At 37.1% G+C, this 19,474-nt stretch overlaps 3 protein-coding genes across 3 annotated transcripts; all 3 read right to left on the reverse strand.

The window, feature by feature from the left end:
• Positions 1-214: 214 nt before the first annotated feature.
• On the reverse strand, positions 215-2,061 carry LOC6033809 (probable cytochrome P450 28d1). The gene is made up of 4 exons (XM_001844155.2): positions 1,809-2,061; positions 1,499-1,742; positions 1,338-1,439; positions 215-1,280 (listed from the first exon to the last, which is right to left on the reverse strand). The coding sequence occupies exons 1-4, from the start codon at positions 1,994-1,996 to the stop codon at positions 315-317; spliced, it is 1,500 nt and encodes a 499-aa protein (XP_001844207.2). The 5' UTR covers positions 1,997-2,061; the 3' UTR covers positions 215-314.
• Positions 2,062-4,803: 2,742 nt separating this feature from the next.
• On the reverse strand, positions 4,804-6,499 carry LOC6033808 (probable cytochrome P450 28d1). Its single transcript, XM_001844154.2, has 3 exons — positions 6,257-6,499; positions 5,953-6,199; positions 4,804-5,891 (listed from the first exon to the last, which is right to left on the reverse strand). Exons 1-3 carry the CDS (start codon positions 6,439-6,441, stop codon positions 4,824-4,826), a joined length of 1,500 nt encoding a protein of 499 aa, XP_001844206.2. The 5' UTR covers positions 6,442-6,499; the 3' UTR covers positions 4,804-4,823.
• Positions 6,500-17,748: 11,249 nt separating this feature from the next.
• Positions 17,749-19,474, reverse strand: LOC6033807 (probable cytochrome P450 28a5). The gene is made up of 3 exons (XM_001844153.2): positions 19,258-19,474; positions 18,953-19,199; positions 17,749-18,878 (listed from the first exon to the last, which is right to left on the reverse strand). Exons 1-3 carry the CDS (start codon positions 19,440-19,442, stop codon positions 17,811-17,813), a joined length of 1,500 nt encoding a protein of 499 aa, XP_001844205.2. The 5' UTR covers positions 19,443-19,474; the 3' UTR covers positions 17,749-17,810.

The raw sequence follows: 19,474 nt of genomic DNA on the forward strand, positions 1-19,474 counted from the left end.
TTTAAAAATCACGAGCGTATGAGACCAACTCAGTGATGCTTTCAAAAAGATGAATTCGAATCTGTTGATTCGTTCGAAAGTTATGATTTGCATCCCTGGGGTTATAAATTCATGAACCAAATTACTTTTAGTAGTTTACGAATCATGCTTTTCACTTTCCACGTGTTGTGTAACTTTTCACAATCTCTTGACAAAAATAGATCACAAATGAAAATTGATTTTTATATGATAAAAGAAACTGAAAATTTTATTCAAAAATCATAACAAAGCGAACTGTGAAATAAAATCATTTACCGTTGAGTAAAACTCCTCCTTCAAAGCACCTTAAATTTAAGCCAAGTTCCCCCATCAGGATACAGCATAAAGGGTTTCGGGTCGTATACAATCGGCATCTTCATTTTCGGATCAACACTGATCTCGAACTTGTCGATGATCTCCACAATGCCTCGTTTTGCCTGCATCAGAGCGAATCTCATCCCCAGACACATTCGCGGACCCTCTCCGAAGGGAAAGAAGACTCCCTTTTCTCTGAACGGCTTGGTGCCTCCATTTTCCGGCGAGAATCGCTCCGGTTTGAATTTATCCGGTTCGTCATAGTATTGCGAATCGAAATGGACCATGTAGGGAATGTGAACAGCGGTTCCAGCTTCAACGCGGATCTTCTTGCCCTTTGAAGAGGTAAGTTCAACAGTTTCGGTGCACCGTTTTGCCAGCGTTGGTATAACCACGTGCATCCTCAGAGATTCGTTCAGCACTTGCTCGAGGAATGTCATCTCTCCGACGTTATCGTAAGTGAGTCCTCCCTTATTTGCCTGGACATCGCGAATCTCTTGTCTGAGCTGTGTCTGGATTGCGGGATTGGTGGCCAAATCAAAGAGACAGTAGGTGATCACCGAACTAGAAGTTTCAAATCCATCCGCAAAGAAAGACACTCCATGGCCGGCCATATCGATCTCGGTGACCTGCTTCTTCTCTTCAAGCGACAGCAGATGATCGAGATAATCATTGCGGACGATGTTGTTTTGCTTGCGATGCCGAATAGCATCCTTCATGATTCGAATGAAAAACTGCTCGACGTCGTGGGCTACGAACGTGAACTTGTAGAACTTGGTGATCGATGGGAAGAAAGTAGTCAGGAACATGATGACCTGCGCTTTGAAGTTGAAGTCCATGATGCGGCGTCCCATTTCACGGATTTCCGGATTTTCTTTGGTAAACGATTGAGCGTCGATGGCAAACACACAATTTGAGACCACATCGGTAGTGTACTTGGACATCAACTGTGAATGAAATGTTCCGTTTAAAGTCTAAATAATTTTGAATAACACTTTTCGTACCTCTTTAACATCGAACGTCGAACCGTTCTTTTCCATATTTTGCTTCACATAATCACTCAAACGAACGCAAACCTCATCAACCAGCGTTGAAAGGGCTTTAATCTATAATAAATTCATCAACAGTAGAATTATAATTCAATACAAAACTCTCTACCACATACCCTGTTATTTGTGAACGCCGGCGTAATTTCCGCTCGACGAGTTTTCCATTTTTCACCGGACAAACTAAACGGATTTCGCGAAAACAATGGGTCGGATTTTTCGTCGACCAAGTCGGAAAACTGGTTCGACGCAAAGTACCGGAAGCTCTTCGTGAGGACCTCCTTGATCAGCTCGGGGTCGCGTATCATTAGCTGAGGCGTACGAACGCTGAAGTATCCCACGACGGGTTCGTTTTTGAAGTCACTGTCGTAGGGAACAAAACCACGTGTTAACTTAATAAACTTGTAAAACCTCTAATCCTTTACATACTCGTAAATTTTCTTCAAATCATAAAATATATGCTGCTTCTGGGTCCACATGTTGGGGAGGTTCCCAGCCAGAATCTTCGGTTTGGGCCCATTGATGCCGGCTTTCTTCCAGTAGTTGAAGTTCCACACCAAGATGAGATAGACTACCGCGGCCAAACCGCCCAAAACGGTCAGGCAAGTGCACAACATTTTAGCAGATGCTCGCGCAACGACCGCTGACAAGATACTGAACTGGGCTGAACTCAAACTGGGCACAACTAGGAGGGGAATTTAAATCAATGTGATTACGTAATACGGTTGAACTTCGGCGCTCAATTTATGCTCAGCGAAGTTTGGCCATACATATGTTTTGATACACAGAGTTACCAAAATTCTATTTATAATGTCACACGCTGGAACTGCGTTCTGGTTAATGGGATCAAGATCATCCCGTAGAATACATACGACTGACTAAAATGTATACATCTCGCTAGAAACGTAAACATAAATTGGTAGGTATAGATATCAAGATGAGATCATATCGGAGCTGTGATTGAAATGGATATTTTATTCTAAAATTCTGCTAAATCATGTCGCCTTTATCTACGCTCTGAATTGGTGTTGCCGTGTTTCCTCTATCAGTGATACCAAGGGCTTAATTGAATCAATAAACAAATAGGTACGATTCTTTACTTTTTGTTGCCGTCACTCGAACTTGCAAGCCACACTTGTAGTTATTATTCTAAAAACGAATGAATGGGTTCGATGAGTATACCGAGAAAAAGTAATATTTTTAATCAAATGTTTTCTTGGTAGTATAATATAAAAACACAGTTCTACAAGATCAGAAACCGAAGCATTAAACTTTAAACCTGAAAATATTGATGCAAGAAGCAAATCATACAAAAAGCCAATTATCGATGGAGCTAGGCTAAACCGACACCCTGGAATCCAAATCTGCCTGTTTTTTCCTGATTCTCAAAAGGAACTAAGATGTTTAGGAAAAACTATCATTAAGGGGTTACATACATGTAAAAAATCATAAAATTTCATATTACAAAAAAATTATGAATCCACTAAAAAGATGATTTTCAATCACTCCCAAAAGTTTTATGAAGATATTAGACTGGGTAAGAAACGATTTTAGCTTTGAATTTTGCCATGGGCAAAGCGGTCTGTCAATCTTGCTGATTTTGGTTTGGCGATCCCGATCTTTTAAGTTTTGTGGCAATACTGTGGCGAAATTATAAGAATAAATTGATAGGTGCCAAATAAATGGAACCAAAATAATGCAATGTAAACGGAAACTGCATTTATTAAATCAACACATAGGTGTGTCAAAAGCGTTCTGATCTAAAATTCAGTTGTCGCAATTACAGCAATTTTCAGGATGTGTAAGATAGCACGACAAGATTGAAATTTTTTTCATTTGAAGTGTGTTAACAATGCACGGGTTTTCGGTTTTTATTGAATATCTTAGGATTGAAATACAATTTTGAGGATCTGTGAAGGTGAAAAGCTGCACAAAATGGCGTTATTTACTCAATTTGGCCTAAAATGCACGTGTGAAAAGATGATGTGCACGATTTGATTGCTGGAGAAGGTTTTTTTTTTTCTTTTTTTAGCTCAAACATTTCTTTTCAGATATGGTTATTTGTAAGCTTGATGGTCATTTAGGATTTGGGCTCTATACACTCACTACTCTTCAGTCCATCAATGGAAGGCGAAAAATGAAATTTGACCCACCCTAATATTCATCAATTTTTGGGTTGTAGGTAACAACAACCTGATTCCCTATTCTCTATACAAACTGTGGAGACAAGCCAATCGTCTCTACAATTTTTGTGGAATAATTGATACTGAACGTAATCCAGGGACCTTTCAGTTTTTGTTACAAGTACACAAATGTGATGAAACGTTAAGATTGCATACAAAAGATATCCAAATCTAGATAGTTACAAAACTCAACTTGAACAGGCCAGCAGAAATAGAAACAGGTGATTCCTTAAAAAAAAACAAAAAAATCAACCCATTCACCAAGATGCCATTTATGCTTATCAGTGTTTATTGTTATCAAAGAAAATTCAACGCGCAAAGAACAAGAAGTAAAACAAAATAAAATAGAGATAGCCAAATACAGAGGTAGGCAACATGTTATTATCTCAGCACGTGCCTTAGTTAATCATGACGAATTGTTAAAATACGGTTTGCTCAATTATTAATTTTGAATCCAGTCAAGCAGCGTTCTTTTTGACTCTGGTCTCGTTTGTCAATAACCACGGGATTGAAACTCGTCCGAAAAACCTGTATCATTTTCTCAATCAAAACGGTGGCGCCGTGGCGCCGCGTGGTGGTAGCTGCCCTGTTTATTACACTGTGAAATTATCCATGGCTAATCCAAGGAACCAAAAGGTGATAACAGAAATGTCTGCCCAAAAGGGTTAATACAAAAAAACTTTTAATTAAAAAAATCCTAACAAATCAGCAACGAATTACGAACTACACTTAAAAGTTGGTTTTGTTATTTGTTTTTGCAAAACCGCATATTTTTAAACAAAAGTGCCAAAAATATTCGTAACTACCTTTTGCCTCTTGGTGGCGCTTTGTGTTAGTATGTGCGTGGTCGATATTTGCGGACGTGCACGCAGAACACAGAACAGTGAGAACTAGCGAAAATGCCTCACTTTCTTCTGATACAAGTCGCCATATTGAAATTGCTAGAAGATTCAAACCCGTGCAATAACGCAAGATACATTCAACCCCCGGTGGGTGGTCACTTTTTCGTTTGACACTTTTTTAGTTTGTACCTCGTTGGTTGGTCAAAATCAAACTAAAAAGTGACGAACTGACACTTTTTACACAACGCTCACGCACACTATCACAACACACGGTTCGAGTGTATTTTGTAAGCACGCTGATGCCTCGAGCTGTAGTTTTTTTTATTGGCAGAATGAAATGCAATTGTGACAAGTAATACAACATATTTTTTGGATTTTGTTTGTTAAACTTTTATTAGTAACAAAACATTAAACATATTTTATTTAGTTATCGCCTTATAGTTCAACCATATTCCTCCTAGTGGCATAGTTAAAAATTGCTTTGGATCCATTTGAAGTGGTTGAATTGTTTTGGGATCAACCGACAGCTCAAAGTTCTTCAAGATTTCATAAACGCCTCGCTTCATTTGCATCCGAGCGAATCTCATTCCAAGACACTGGCGTGGGCCATCACCAAACGGAATGAAGCATCCTTTCTCCCGATAAGGGCTAACACCACCTTGTTCTGGGCTAAACCGGTCCGGGTTGAACATTGTAGGATTTTCATAGCACTCCGGATCACGATGAATTGACCAGACTGGAATCATGGCGTAGACGCCCTTTTCAATGTGGACTTTCTGCGATGAAGTCAGGTCAAGCTCGATGGGTTCCGTGCACTTTTTCGAGAGGAACGCAGCTGGAGGCCAAAGTCTTAGGGATTCGTTGATAACTTGCTCTAGGTAGGGCAATTCCAGTAGAGTGTCGTAGCTGATTGAACCTTGATCATTGGATGCTTTGAGCAACTCTTCACGAAGTTGTTTTTGCACATCTGGGTTCCTGGCTACCTCGTACAGTACAAAAGCCATTGCAATACTGGAGGTTTCAAAGCCATCGATGAAGAAGGTCACACCGTGGGCGGCCATATCCAGCTCGGAAATGTTTTTCTTATTCCGTAAACTGATGAGATGTTCAAGGTAATCAACACGCTTGATTCCCTTCTGTTCACGATGCTTCAAAGCCTCTGACATGAGGTTAGTGAAAAACTTTTCCACTGACTTGGGAATCAATCCAACGTTGAGTAGCTTGGCTAGGGTTGGCATAACGCCTATGAACATTGCAATCAAGAAGAACGTAAAGGAGTTATCCAAGAGTTTTCGACCCATTTCGCGAATTACAGCCTTTTCGTTGGTGAATGATTCTGCATCTGTATCGAAAATGCAGCTAGAGACAACATCAGTGGTAAATTTAGCAGTAAGTTCTCTGGTATCTAATGCAGTTTTTCCTTTTTGTTTCACATATTTAGTCATTCGTGTTCCAACGTCCTCAATTATTGGGAAAAGCGCCTTCATCTGAATAAAACAAATAATTCCAGTTAGTGTACTAAAAAGAATGTTGGTGATATCATCTCACCCTGGATGTAGTAAACGCAGGAGTAACTTCAGACCGTTTTTCTTTCCACTCTTCTCCATTTAGCAAAAACGGGTTGCGGCCCAAAATAGGGTCGGTGTCTTTATCAGTGAACCCACCAAACTCGTTGTCATGAAAATTCTTGAAGTCTTTGATAAGAACATCTTTGGCCAGTGCCGGAGACGCCACGAAAATGCTTGGTGACCGGTTGCTGAAGATTCCCACAAAGTTGAACTTATTCTTGTAGTCACTGGAAAGATTTAGCTGTTAAAAAAGACCATTTTCATCAAATCAAATATAAAAAAACCTGTAGATTTTGTCCATTTCTTCCATTATGGTCCGGTGGCGAAGAATCAACGATGGGAAGCTTCCTAAAAACGGAAGCGGATCTGGTCCGGGAACATTTCGCTTTTTCCAGTAGCCATAGTTCCATGTCAAATAAACGTAGAGAGCGGCGACCGCCGTTACGACGAGAGTTATGGTTAGAATCATGTTGTACCACTTGACCGCATTTTACGCTGGACGAATAAATACTGAAGTGATAGTACCTTCTGGTTGTGGTATATAAAGCGTGTCGCTCGTTTGCAGTTGTTATCATACAAATCAAAATTGAACTCTTGTCTCCAGCTGGTCGTTATCTTTTTGTACCTATAGATAAAGGTCGATAATGCATGCTGCTCGGTTATCCTTTCAGCTAAAGCATAAGGTTGCATATTGTGAAATATTGGAACGGTGGAACAACAAGCTATTGTAAAAAAAACATAATTTTCTCTACAACTAAAAACAGTTGCTGAATTTATAAGTGACAAAATCAATCCAATAAAGATTTAAATATGTTTTTATTGGGAATCCCTTCAAGCATTTCATCATATTATAAAAATTGATTCTCACTGCCCATAAATGCTTATCGCTACTAGTGGTATTTTTTAAAAGATAAAGATAGCCATATTGAGATTATCCATAAGCCAAAAGATAATCCATAAATCCTTTGAGTCCTTGTGGTATGGAGTATCTAGAATTTTGCTTTGGTAGATTTTATAATGGCCATGCAATAAAGTATGCATTATATTATGACTATTTCACAATGTAAAGTGGGATGAACTTTTTCAGATCATCGAAGATAGTTAATATCAACTTCTAAAGTGATTTATAATGGTTTAAGGAATAATGCAACTTTTTGACAAATTTTCGAAAAATTGTTGGAGTCACAGTTGGATGTAACAGAATGGGTAAATTCATTTTCTAAATGGGTAAAGAATGACGCATTTTGCATCATACTGTCTTCAGAAGAGTTGTTCAGGACATCTACGGTGTTAGTTTCCCCATACAGTCCAGACTCGATTATCCGAAGGCCTCGGAAAACTTTCACTTCGGATTATCGAAACATCGGATAATCGATTCGGATATCGGATATCTGATTTTTGATTGTCGAGCTTAGGTATGACTAGGGACCTATATAGGGAAATGAAATGTTCTGGAAGAAATTTCAAACACCCAAAGCCATTCAAATTTAAGGTTGAAAAACTTGTAGTTGAGATTACAAAAAAAAAGTGTCCACGTGGTTTGTGGATGGTCCCATAAACAACAATTTACAATGCTTGTGATTGTTACAAATCTCGTATTTTTGGCCAAAATTAATTTAAATTGATTCCGACCTTGCTCTTGCATGGTCTTTTTGCTCCATTGGAACCCCAATTTGACAGTTCGATTGGAACCCTGCACGCAGAAAAATGTTTTGTAGAATCAGCCTGTACGAGGTTTGAATCAACAAAATTTTTGTTGAAAATAATCAACAACAAAATTTGCGAAACAAACCTTGATTTTCTCGATTCTACAAAAGTCTTTTGTTGTTTTCAAAGAGCTGCTTTGACGTTTAGCGTTGATTCGACAAAAATCTTGATTTTCAAATCAACAAAACGTTTTGTTGATTCAAATATGACTTATTTTTCTGCGTGTGAGAGTGACATTTCGCCTCTCCGTATACACTGAAAAAAACCAACATAGCAAAATCAAATGTTTTTTTTTCACGTGAGCTACTCCAAAAATCAACACGATAACTTCACATGCTTTTCCGATGACTCTCACGTGCTTTTCATTTCAAATGAATGTGGAATTCATTCAGCTCCAGCTGATCATTGGCAAACAAACATTCACTCATTTTTCGCATGGTGTTCACGTGAGATTCAAATGAATTTCATTTTGATTTGCTCCAATCGTCTTGTCCTTTTATTTCCAAGTGAAATTCACGTTATTTTCAAATGCTATCGATGACGAAAATTAATCCTAAAGCAAGATGGCTACTTTAATAAAGTCCTAGCTATAGCTTGCGCTCTTAATTTCAATTTCTTACCGAAAAATTGGATTTTATTGCACAAAATATTGCTGGATTATTTTTAATAATATGGTAAGTTATTTCTAATGAATTCAAAAAAAAAATCTTTACAATATTCAATACTTAGCAGAAAATTTCTATTCTAAATATTTCCACAGGTAATCACGGATAGGAGAACTTCCGGCGAAACCTAAGGATTCCCATGGAAGAGGACTTGTTCCGGTGTGTGAGAGTGTGAGAGATCCGGTGTGTGAAAAATGTGCATCTTTTTTTTAAGTGTGAATCGTTCTCGAAAAAGGGAAATTTTTTATTAACGCCTAAACTCCCAAGTTCGAGAAAAGGGGGGAATTTCCATACAAATTCTCCCTTTTCTTGAGCTTGGGAGTTAAGGTGTTAATCATGCAACACACTGAAAAAATCCAACATGGCAATTTCATGTGCTTTTTCACGTGAGTGTCTCCAAAAATCAACACAGTAAATTCACATGCTTTTCATTTGCCCTACACATGTTTTGCACGTCGAATGGATGTGAAAACCACGTTAGTTCAACCCATCTTGATCCACTCTTTTTTCATGGGATTTTCATGTCTGATTCACACAAATCGCACTTCGATTCGCCCCAATCGACTTATCCTTTGATTTTCAAGTGGAATTCACGTTAATGTCAAATGTTATAGATATTGAAGTTGAAATGGTGAAAATTAGTTCCAAGCAATATGGCTACATGAATAGTATGAGAAAACAGCTCGCGCCTTCAAATTGATTTTTTAGCTAGAAAAGTGCACTTTAATAGTTAAAATTATACTGCAAAACAGAGGTAATCAATTTCTATTTAGATCTCTAATAAAATATACGCTAAGCAAGAAATTTTCTGATATTTCCAGATTCGGATTAAAAATTGGTTGATGAGTCTGAAAAGTTAACTTGAATTCCTGGGAAACTTGCTGCGGACAGAACAGTTTCGATCGTCCGCATCCTGCCATAGCTGCTTATAGTGGCTTCCGAAGTATCTACCTAAAGATTACTGCGGATGACGACAAAGATCCTAAAATTATCAAGGTGTTCCGGATTGTGCACCGGAACCAAGGTTCGTCGATCGCCGGAAAAGTTAATTTTAACGTGTGAAGTCGAAATGTGATGTGAAAAAGTGAACTGTTGGTTTAGGAGACCTAAAATGTAATTTGCATTTAAAAAATAAAAGCTAACAATGTATGTACTGTATGAAACGTATTTTTCTTCAAAAAAAAAACAATCCGCTCTTTTTTAACTACACGGAAAGGGGATCCATCGCCAAATCGCGATAAAGTTCGCTAAAACTTGCGAAAAATGTCGCTAATTTCTCAGCCTGCACAAAAATTACCTAGAATCGCTAATTTTTTTCGCTGGTTTGGAAACCGATAAAATTCTACCAACCCTGTGAAAAAAAACACTGGTTGGTGAAAAATGTCGCTGTTTGGGGGATCAGTTTTGCTAGAATCAGAAAATTTTCTCGCTGGTTTGGAAAAAGCGGCAGGGCACCAAAATCAACCAGGAGATTATTGTACTGGTTTTGGGAAACAATTCGCTGGTCCAGCGGATTTCTTCACTGGACCAGTGTTCTTTTACGCTGGATCAGCGTTTTCTATCGCTGACGTCCGTTTTTTTTTCCGGCGGCAGCAGCTCATACCACAATCAACCAGGAGATTATTCTACTGGTTTCGGCGAAAAATCCGCTGGTTCAGCGAATGTTTCCACTGGACCAGTGTTTTTTTGCACTGGATCAGCGTTTTTTATCACCGACGTTTGTTTTTTTTTTGTTTTGGCGGCAGAAGCCTATGCCAAAATAAACCAGAGGATTTGAGAACCAGAGATTAATTGGGAATCGTGTGAAGATTTCGCAGTAACGGAAGCAGAATTAAAAGAAAGTCCAGCCAGGTTGTACTTACTTGCCACAGCACAAACTGTTCCGCGGCCATGGTCAAGTTCCTCGCCTACGATTCTTGCTGCCACCTGCTTCTTTTCATTGAAAAGAACCATCACCTGTTGAGTATGTATTTTAATGCTGAACACTTGATGCAGAACTTTTTCATGCTTTTTGTTTTGAAAAACCCCCTAAAGCAATTCGATTGCCACAAATCGCTTCCAAACGTGAACAATAACAAACATTTATGACAGCTGTCGGAAGGATGTGTATCAAACCAGCGAAAACTTTCGCTGGAAAAGAAACCGTTTCGGAAATAACAAACCAGCGAAACCAAGTTGCTGGATTTGATTTCGCGCAGCCACCTTTTTCAGCGAAAAATTTCGCTGGTTTAGAGAAAAATTTCGCTGATATCAGCAAAACCAACCCAGCAAAATTCGGTCGCTGGTTTGGCGATCGATCCCCTTTCCGTGTATTCACTTGAAAAACAAAAGAAAATCATTAGATTTGAATGTGAAATCCATTTAATTTTCATCAGCATTTCATGTGATAATCATGTGCGATGACAAATGAAGCTAACATGATTTTCACTTGGTTTGAATATGTATCATGGTTGAAATTTTCTATGTGATTTGCACATGACATTCACATGCTAAACCGTATGGGGCAGATTCACGTGTGAGACATGTGATATTACTATGTGCCTTTCTTTCAGTGCAGTGTTTGTTAAGTGTTGTTTATGTGACACATAAAGGCAAAAATCAAAAAAAATATTAAACGTATTTTTATTTTACAATCAATCAGAAAAGATAAAAAATATGCAACATAAAATCCTCACTTGAAAATGAAAAGAAAATCAGTTGATTTTAATGTCCAATCCATTTCTTTCTCATAAATATTCCATGTGATAGGGGAAAGTGGGGCAAGTGTAACAAGCTAAGGAAATGCTCGTTATAACCTATCAAAAACATTAAAAATCTGTCGGATTTTTAAATAATCATCTTAGGCCGATGCAAATATTAAAAAAAGTTTTTGTCCCTCGGCCCTGGCCGAGGTCAAGGGGGGGGCAAAAAAAATAAAAAAATATAAAAATTTAAATAACAAGCCAAAGTCTTCACATTTAAATGAAAAAAGTGTTTTAAAATGCATTTTACACTAGTTCAGTTGTTTTGCAATCATTAGTTTTCAAAAAAATCTAAGATCTGACAAAAACAAAAATTGTATCGAAAAAAAAGGTTTTGCATCGAAAATTTTCAAAAAATCTTAAGATTTTTTAATAAACCCAAACATGCTAAAAATGATTTTAAACGCAGAAGAATGTATTTTAATTTGATTTCAGCTGGTTGCACTTGAATTTTCATTGAAATTTTGAAGTTTATTGTAAAAATATTTTTTTTGCCCCCTGATTTTTCGGGCCAATTTTGAGGGGGGGGGGGTGACAAAAACTTTTAAAAATATTTGTACCAGCCTTATTTCAGGTCTTGACTAAAACTTTGATAGATTGAGTTTTTAAAAAATCCTGTTTTTTTATGTAAAAAAATGATTTTAAAAATTTTGATTTTTCGTACGTTCTACTAGTGGGGCAAGATGAACAACCCGTTGGGGCAAGAGGAACAATGCATGAAACAACATGTTAATTTGCTAACAATTGAACTGTTTTCACTTAAATACATCAGATTAGAATGTATATGAAACGTTTCTTTCATTTTTTGATTAAAAAATAATATTTTGCTAAAAATTAGATCGTTTTCACGAAAAAAAATGTTGCTTTGGTGAAAAAAGGAAATTTTCATAATATCACTATATTTTGCATGGAATTTTTTTTTGCAATTGTTTATCAGTTTTTAAGTACTTTTATGTATTTATTTCTCAATAAAATATGTTGCTGCAGCGATTCGTATTTTTTCCCATACTAAAAATCCATATGGTACCCTTGCCCCACCTGAACAAGATTTGTTTAAAGTTCTCAACAAAAATAACCAGAAGTTAAATCATACTTTATAATAGGTGCAAGTCATTAGTAGGGACACTACTGATCTAGGAAAACAGCAGTTTGATAAAATGAGCCTTAAAACGAACCCTAAGTCTTATTTTGTACTTTCTAAATATTATAAGAAAACAAAGGTTTAAAAAAAAACTTCATTAAATCTTATGTCCCGTGGCGTTTACTTCGTTTTGGTAGTTATGTGTTAGTAGAATCAATTGATTGCAATGCTAGCAACAATTCCTCATACTGGAAATAATCATAATTGCAAAAAAATACGGCGGTACGAGCGATTGTTCCTCTTGCCCCATATGGTCGTCTTGCCCCACCTTCCCCTAATCATGTGGGATAACACTTTAGGTTAACGTGTTTTGCATTTGAATTTATTGCGTCCCGCGTAACAAATTTCTAAGTGATTTGCACATGACATTCACATGTAAAGTCGTATGGGGCAGATTCACATGTGAAACATGTGATATTGCTATGTGACTTTCTTTCAGTGTAGGCTCTGTAGGTATGACCCCTGAACCATGTTGAAATTATTTAGATTTTTTTTTTAAATCCAAGATGGCGCATTTTATTTTTTAATAGACAATCAACAACTAAAATTTGACTAAAATGGGGTCGCATAACTCGAATCTTATGTTAAAAACAAGAAAATAAAATAAAACAAAAACATTTTTTTTTCGTGATTCGATTATCCCCAGTCCCATACAATCCTTAGGATAATCGAAACTTCGGATAATCGAGTCTGGATTGTATTTCCATACAAATTTCATTCGCTTTTTAGAAGGTTGATTCGGATCCTAAAAGTGACACAAAAAATGTGTTGCTGAAAAAAACAATTTTCGATTTCACTCTTGTGGACAATCGCCGGAGTTGTCCACGTGGCTTATGAATGGCCTCAAAGATACAAAAAACATAGGTTCTATCGTATTCGCCATAAACCCCTTTTCCAAAAATGGTTCATTTTCCCAGAAAAGTTTCTTTTTTATTACGAATGTACTTTATTTCAAAAATTGATCTGTTTTAAAGTTTTTTTAAGTGTTTAGATTTCGCCTTTATTGTGATAACTGCTGACAAATCGACGTCGTCGTGCTATCATGTCGCACCCGCCATTTTGACGTTCCGAGAAAAACGCGTTTCAATGTTTGACCTTGAATAAACAAAAACGAAAGCACGCAATGTAAACAATAACAAACACGTTTTGTTTGGCTGACCATTCTGTGCATTGTCCCGAAGTTTGGTTGAAGTTGGTTGCTGGAGTCCCGAGTTATAATTAAAAATGTTTACGGTAGTCAAACTTGTACGTGCGTCAAACGCATCCTGACCTGAAATCCCTTTGCCCTTTGTCGCACTTACATCAATTTTCAGGAAGTGACAAGATAGCACGACAGGATTGAAACTTCTTTTATGTGTAGAGTGACAAAAATTTTCGGAGCTTTTTTGGTTTTCATTGAATACCTCAGGATTGAAATCGAATTTTGGGGATCTGTGAAGGTCAAAAGATGAGGCATTGTGAGCTGCACAAAATGGCGTTCTTAACTCAATTTGGCCCAAAATGCACGTACGACAAGTTAGCACGATGGCGACGAAATGTTGAATTTTCCCTTCAAAAGTTGAGTTTTTGTTTTTTAAAGAAGGAAAAACTCTCTTGACTGTAGTCACTTTAGGCAAAAGTTGAATTTTCCTGTCTTTAAAAAAAGGATTACTTTATTGACTTGTGCTAACTGTTTAGGGGAAAGTGGGGCAAGTGTAACAAGCTAAGGAAATGCTCGTTATAACCCATTAAAAAGTTAAAAAATCTGTCGGATTTTATTATAATCATCTTATTCTAGGTCTTGACTAAGACTTTGTTTAAACCAGTTTTTTAAAAATCCTGTTTTTTAATGTGAAAAATTGATTTTAAAATTTTTGATTTTCCGTACGTTCTACTCAACTAGTGGGGCAAGACGAGCAACCCGTTGGGGCAAGAGGAACAATGCATGAAAAAATATGGTAATTTGCTAGCAATTGAACTTTTATCACTTAGATACATCAGATTAGAATGTATTTGAATGGTTTCTTCCATTTTTAGATTAAATAATAATATTTTATTAAAATTTTTATCGTTTTTACGAAAAAAAATACTACTTCGATGATAAATAGTAAATTTTCATAATATCACTATACTTTGTATGTACAATTTTTTTTAACGATTGTTTATCAGTTTTTAAGTACTTTCATGTATTTATTTCCCAATAAAATATGTTGTTGCAGCAATTCGTAATTTTTTCCATACTAAAAATCCATATGGTACACTTGCCCCACCTGAACAAGATTTTTTAAAAGCTCTCAACAAAAATAACCAAAAGTTAAATCATACTTTGTAATAGGTGCATGTCATTTGTAGGGACACTACTGATCTAGGAAAAATAGCATTTTTATAAAATGAGCCTTAAAACGAACCCTAAGCCTTATTTTATACTTTCCAAATATTATAAGAAAACAAAGGTTTAGAAAAAACTTCATTAAATCTTATGCCCCGTGGCGTTTACGTCATTTTGGCGGTTATGTGGTAGTAGAATCAGCTAATTGCATTGCTAGAAACAATTCCTCATACTGTAAATAATCAAAATTGTACAAATTACGGCCGTACGAGCGATTGTTCCTCTTGCCCCATATGGTCGTCTTGCCCCACCTTCCCCTACACAAGTTATTTTCCTTCAACAGCTATCCATAGAGCAATTCTCTACCAAAACCGGAAATGGATTTTATTTGTATTTTTTGATTTGGCTCAAACTTTGTGGGGGCCTTCCCTATGACCAAATAAACTATTTTGTGTGATTGGTTCATCCATACAAGTCTCCATACAATTTTGGCTGCTGTCCATACAAAAATGGTATGTAAATATTCAAACAGCTGAAACTTTTGAGTGAATTTTCTGATCAATTTGGTGTCTTCGGCAAAGTTGTAGGTATTGTTGAGGACTTTTGAGAAAAAAATAGGTACACGGAAAAACAATTTGCACATTTTTTAATCATTTTTTTTCACTTAAACTCAATTTCCCAAAATACGTATTTTTTGATTTTCGAGATTTTTTGATATGTTTTAGGGGACAAAAATCCGCAACTTTTGAGCAATAGAGAAACATGGTCAAAAAATCTGCCGCTGAGTTATGAGTTTTTGCAAAAATAGTGATTTTTGGAAAAAATAGAAGTTTCATGCAAAAACAAGTTTGACATTATTTTTTAATGCAAAATTGAATTTGCAATCGAAAAGTACTTTACAGATTTTTTGATAAAGGGCTCCGTTTTCAAGATATAGCCACCGAAAGTTTGATTTTAGCGAAATATTTGCAGTTTTTCAATTTTTAAAAATAGTGACCATATCTGACCATTTCTAAAAATATTTGTTTTGAAAAGTTCAAAAAATTTGCTATAAAATTGTCTAAGAGAAATTGAAAATTGGACCTCGGGTTGCTGAGATAGAGCCGCTTTAAGAAAAAGAAACAAGAAAATTGAAGTTTTCTCTATCTCACCAAAATAACCCACTATTTTCTTGTTTGGCTACCACTACCGCACATCGACAGCTCTAATACACTCCAACAACCGGTTTTTAAGCGTGAGTAGCACTTACACCGCTGTTGCTTGCTGCCACGTGCACAAAATCCAGCGAAATTGCATCCACACCAACACTGTCCTGAGCAGAGGAGAGGACCGCCATCAACACTACACCAGAAGAAGGGGAGACTTCACAGCTAGCAGAATCAACACCACGACGTTTGGCCAAAATTCTGCGCTTCACAGGGCGACCTTGATGTACAACGCACTCCAAGACGACATGAAAACGCTACATCCTGCTCGTTTCAAGAAAGTTCTACAAAACCAACTCCTTGAGGAACAGTTTTAGATTGTTAACACATTAAATCTTTTTTTCGTCTCTATTTTCGTTTTGAAATTGTATAAATTAGTTGTTCTTTTTTTTGCACTCTATTTGTAACTGTAAATCTTAATAAAATGTACTGTACGGTAAAACTAGTCTGCCACTAAGAGCCAAAGGCTCACTGGCAAATAAAACGATTAAACTACTAATGACGATATCTCAGCAACTAATGGTCCGATTTTCAATGTTAAAACATGTTCTATGTTCTAACATTGAAAATCGGACCATTAGTTGCTGAGATATCGTCATTAGAAAATGGTAGGTTATTTTGGTGAGATAGAGAAAACTTCAATTTTCGTGTTTCTTTTTCTTAATGCGGCTCTATCTCAGCAACCTGAGGTCCAACCTTCAATGTCTCTTAGACAATTTTATAGCAAATTTTCTGAACTTCTAAAAAACATATTTTTAGAAATGGTCACTTATGGTCACTATTTTTAAAAATTGAAAAACTGCACATATTTCGCTAAAATCAAACTTTCGGTGGCTATATCTTGAAAACGGAGCCCTTTATCAAAAAATCTGTAAAGTACTTTTCGATTGCAAATTCAATTTAGCATTAAAAAATAATGTTAAACTTGTTTTTGCATAAAACTTAGATTTTTTTTTCCAAAAATCACTATTTTTTCAAAAAATCATAACTCGGCGGCAGATTTTTTGACCATGTTTCTCTATGGCTCAAAAGTTGCGGATTTTTGTCCCCTAAAACATATCAAAAAATCTCTTAAATCAAAAAAATACGTATTTTGGGAAATTGAGTTTTAGTAAAAAAAAAGTTGATAAAAAAATCTGCAAATTTGTTTTTCCGTGTATTTATTTTTTTCTCAAAAGTCCTCAACAATACCTACAACTTTGCCGAAGACACCAAATTGATCAGAAAATTCACTCAAAAGTTACAGCTGTTTGAATATTTACATACCATTTTTGTATGGACAGCAGCCAAAATTGTATGGAGACTTGTATAGGTGAACCAATGACACAAAATAGCTTATTTGGTCATAGGGAAGGCCCCCACAAAGTTTAAGTCAAATCAAAAAATACAAAAAAATAAAAATGGTCGAAATCGGCCGATGTCGTAGAGAGTTGCTCCATAGTATAGTGAGTTTTCCCCTTCTTAAAGAAGGAAAATGACAATTAGTATCAGTAGTTATCACAAGTTACGAAGTTTTCTTTAAAAAGATTCTCATATTGAATTAATGTTGGAAATTTAATATCATTATGCCAATTGTCCTTTTTGCGCCATTATGCCAAACGGAGTTATGCTAAATAGCATTATGCCAAATGGGAAACATAACATGTCCTAAATATTTCTGAGGAATGAGTCATTCTGGGGAATGGATCATTCTGGGGAATATACCGTTCTGGGGAGGGGTCCTGGGGAATGGAATTCTGGGGAATGGTAAAGAACCAACACAAAAATTATAAAAAGTTCTCACTAAATAAATTACCCTTTCGGGTTATTGTAGATTCGAAAAGTACATTAAATTTCCCATAACTACCTATCCCTAAAAAATTTACAGTCAAGTAACGAATAATGGCAGAGTTTATGAGTTTAATGTCAGCTGCAATTATGTCTGGATTATTTTGTGTACAATTATTGGTAAGGAGTGAGGAAGGCTCTAACCACATTTAGTTAGTTTTAAAACATGATACTGACACATTTGAGTTATTTTACATAATATTCATTAAATCTTTATTATTTCTCCTGTTACTTTTCACACTGATTACACGGCAATAGGCTTGAAGTTTAACCAAATCCCACCAAGCGCCATAGTGAGAAACTGCTTCGGATCCAGTTGCAACGGTTCGACTGTTTTGGAATCAACCGTCAGCTCAAAGTGCGTCAAAATTTCATAAACTCCTCGCTTCACCTGCATCCGAGCGAATCTGATTCCAAGACACTGCCGTGGACCATCACCAAACGGCATGAAGCATCCTTTCTCACGGTACGGGCTGGCACCACCCCGTTCTGGGCTAAATCGATCCGGATTGAACGTTGCAGGATCTTCAAAATGATTAGGATCACGATGAATCGACCAAACTGGTATGATCGCACAAACGTCGGTTTCAATGAGTTTTTTCTCCGTCGAAGTCAGGTTCAGCTCGATGGGTTCGGTACACTTTTTGGAAAGGAACGCTGCTGGAGGCCACAGACGTAGAGATTCATTGATGACTTGGTCCAAGTAGGGTAGTTCTAATAGTAAATCGTAAGTGATCGTGCCTTGGTCGTTGGAAGCGTTGAGAAGTTCTTTGCGAAGTCGTTCTTGGACGTCAGGATTCTTTGCCAATTCGTACAATATAAAAGACATCGCTACACTGGACGTTTCAAAGCCATCGATGAAAAAGGTTACACCGTGGGCTGCCATGTCCAGATCAGAAATTTCCTTCTTGTTTCGTAGGCTAATAAGATGTTCGAGGTAGTCAACGCGCTGAACTCCGTTCTTCTCGCGATACTGAATTGCTTCCGCCATAAGTTTGGTGAAAAACTTTTCCACAGACTTGGAAACCATGCCGATCTTGAGTAGCTTGGCAAGTTTCGGGAACAGAGACATAAATATCATGACAATCACAAAAAGGAACGAACTATCAAACATTTTGCGTCCTTGCTCACTGATTTCCGATTTTTCGTTAGTAAACGATTGCGCATCAGTGTCAAAAATACAGCTTGAGACAACATCTGTGGTGAATTTGGCTGCGAGTTCTTTGCTCTCCAGTGGAGTGTTTTTATTTTGGCGGATGTATTTGGTCATACGCGATCCAACATCTTCAACGATCGAGAACAGCGACTTCATCTGTTGGTTGAGGCGAGAAAGAAAGAGAATGCCAAATATAAATTTTGATCATGGTTTAAATTCTAACGACTTACTCGCGATGTGGTGAACGCGGGCGTTACTTCAGCTCGTTTTGCCTTCCACTCGTCTCCGTTCAACATAAATGGGTTGCGACCCAAAATTGGATCTAATTCTTTGTCCGTCATCCCGGCAAATTCGTTGTCGTGGAAGTTCTTGAAGTCTTTGATTAGAATACTTTTGGCCAGTTCAGCCGAAGTGACGAAAATTCTCGGCGAACGCGTGCTGAAAACGCCCACGAAGTTGTACTTTGACTTGTATTCTCTGGAAAGACGATAACTGAATATAAATTGATTCATTTCTTAAAATAAGATGTATCTACCTGTACACGTTGTCCATTTCTACGGCGATTGGATGGTTGCGAAGAATAAATGAGGGGAAGTTGCCGAACAGTGGATGGGGGCTAGGTCCCGGAACATTGCGCTTTTTCCAGTAGCTGAAGTTCCAAGTAAGATAAACGTAGAGGGCGACTACTGCCGAAACGACAAGCGTTATCGTGAGGAGCATGGTGTCGCACAGTTCCAACCAACACGCTGATC

Source organism: Culex quinquefasciatus, chromosome 3, assembly GCF_015732765.1.
Source record: "Culex quinquefasciatus strain JHB chromosome 3, VPISU_Cqui_1.0_pri_paternal, whole genome shotgun sequence".
NCBI classification, from domain to species: Eukaryota; Metazoa; Arthropoda; class Insecta; order Diptera; family Culicidae; genus Culex; species Culex quinquefasciatus.

What these genes read in the sequence shown, in the direction of transcription:
- LOC6033809 (XM_001844155.2), bottom strand. Translation starts at nt 1,996, where the DNA reads ATGTTGTGCACTTGCCTGACCGTTTTGGGCGGTTTGGCCGCGGTAGTC. An exon ending in GATTTGAAGAAAATTTACGA is followed by an intron (nt 1,743 to 1,808) that starts GTATGTAAAGGA and finishes TCCCTACGACAG; the next exon opens with TGACTTCAAAAACGAACCCG. An exon ending in CGGCGTTCACAAATAACAGG is followed by an intron (nt 1,440 to 1,498) that starts GTATGTGGTAGA and finishes AATTTATTATAG; the next exon opens with ATTAAAGCCCTTTCAACGCT.
- LOC6033808 (XM_001844154.2), bottom strand. Translation starts at nt 6,441, where the DNA reads ATGATTCTAACCATAACTCTCGTCGTAACGGCGGTCGCCGCTCTCTAC. An exon ending in GAAATGGACAAAATCTACAG is followed by an intron (nt 6,200 to 6,256) that starts GTTTTTTTATAT and finishes AAATCTTTCCAG; the next exon opens with TGACTACAAGAATAAGTTCA. An exon ending in CTGCGTTTACTACATCCAGG is followed by an intron (nt 5,892 to 5,952) that starts GTGAGATGATAT and finishes TGTTTTATTCAG; the next exon opens with ATGAAGGCGCTTTTCCCAAT.
- LOC6033807 (XM_001844153.2), bottom strand. Translation starts at nt 19,442, where the DNA reads ATGCTCCTCACGATAACGCTTGTCGTTTCGGCAGTAGTCGCCCTCTAC. An exon ending in GAAATGGACAACGTGTACAG is followed by an intron (nt 19,200 to 19,257) that starts GTAGATACATCT and finishes TCGTCTTTCCAG; the next exon opens with AGAATACAAGTCAAAGTACA. An exon ending in CCGCGTTCACCACATCGCGA is followed by an intron (nt 18,879 to 18,952) that starts GTAAGTCGTTAG and finishes CTCAACCAACAG; the next exon opens with ATGAAGTCGCTGTTCTCGAT.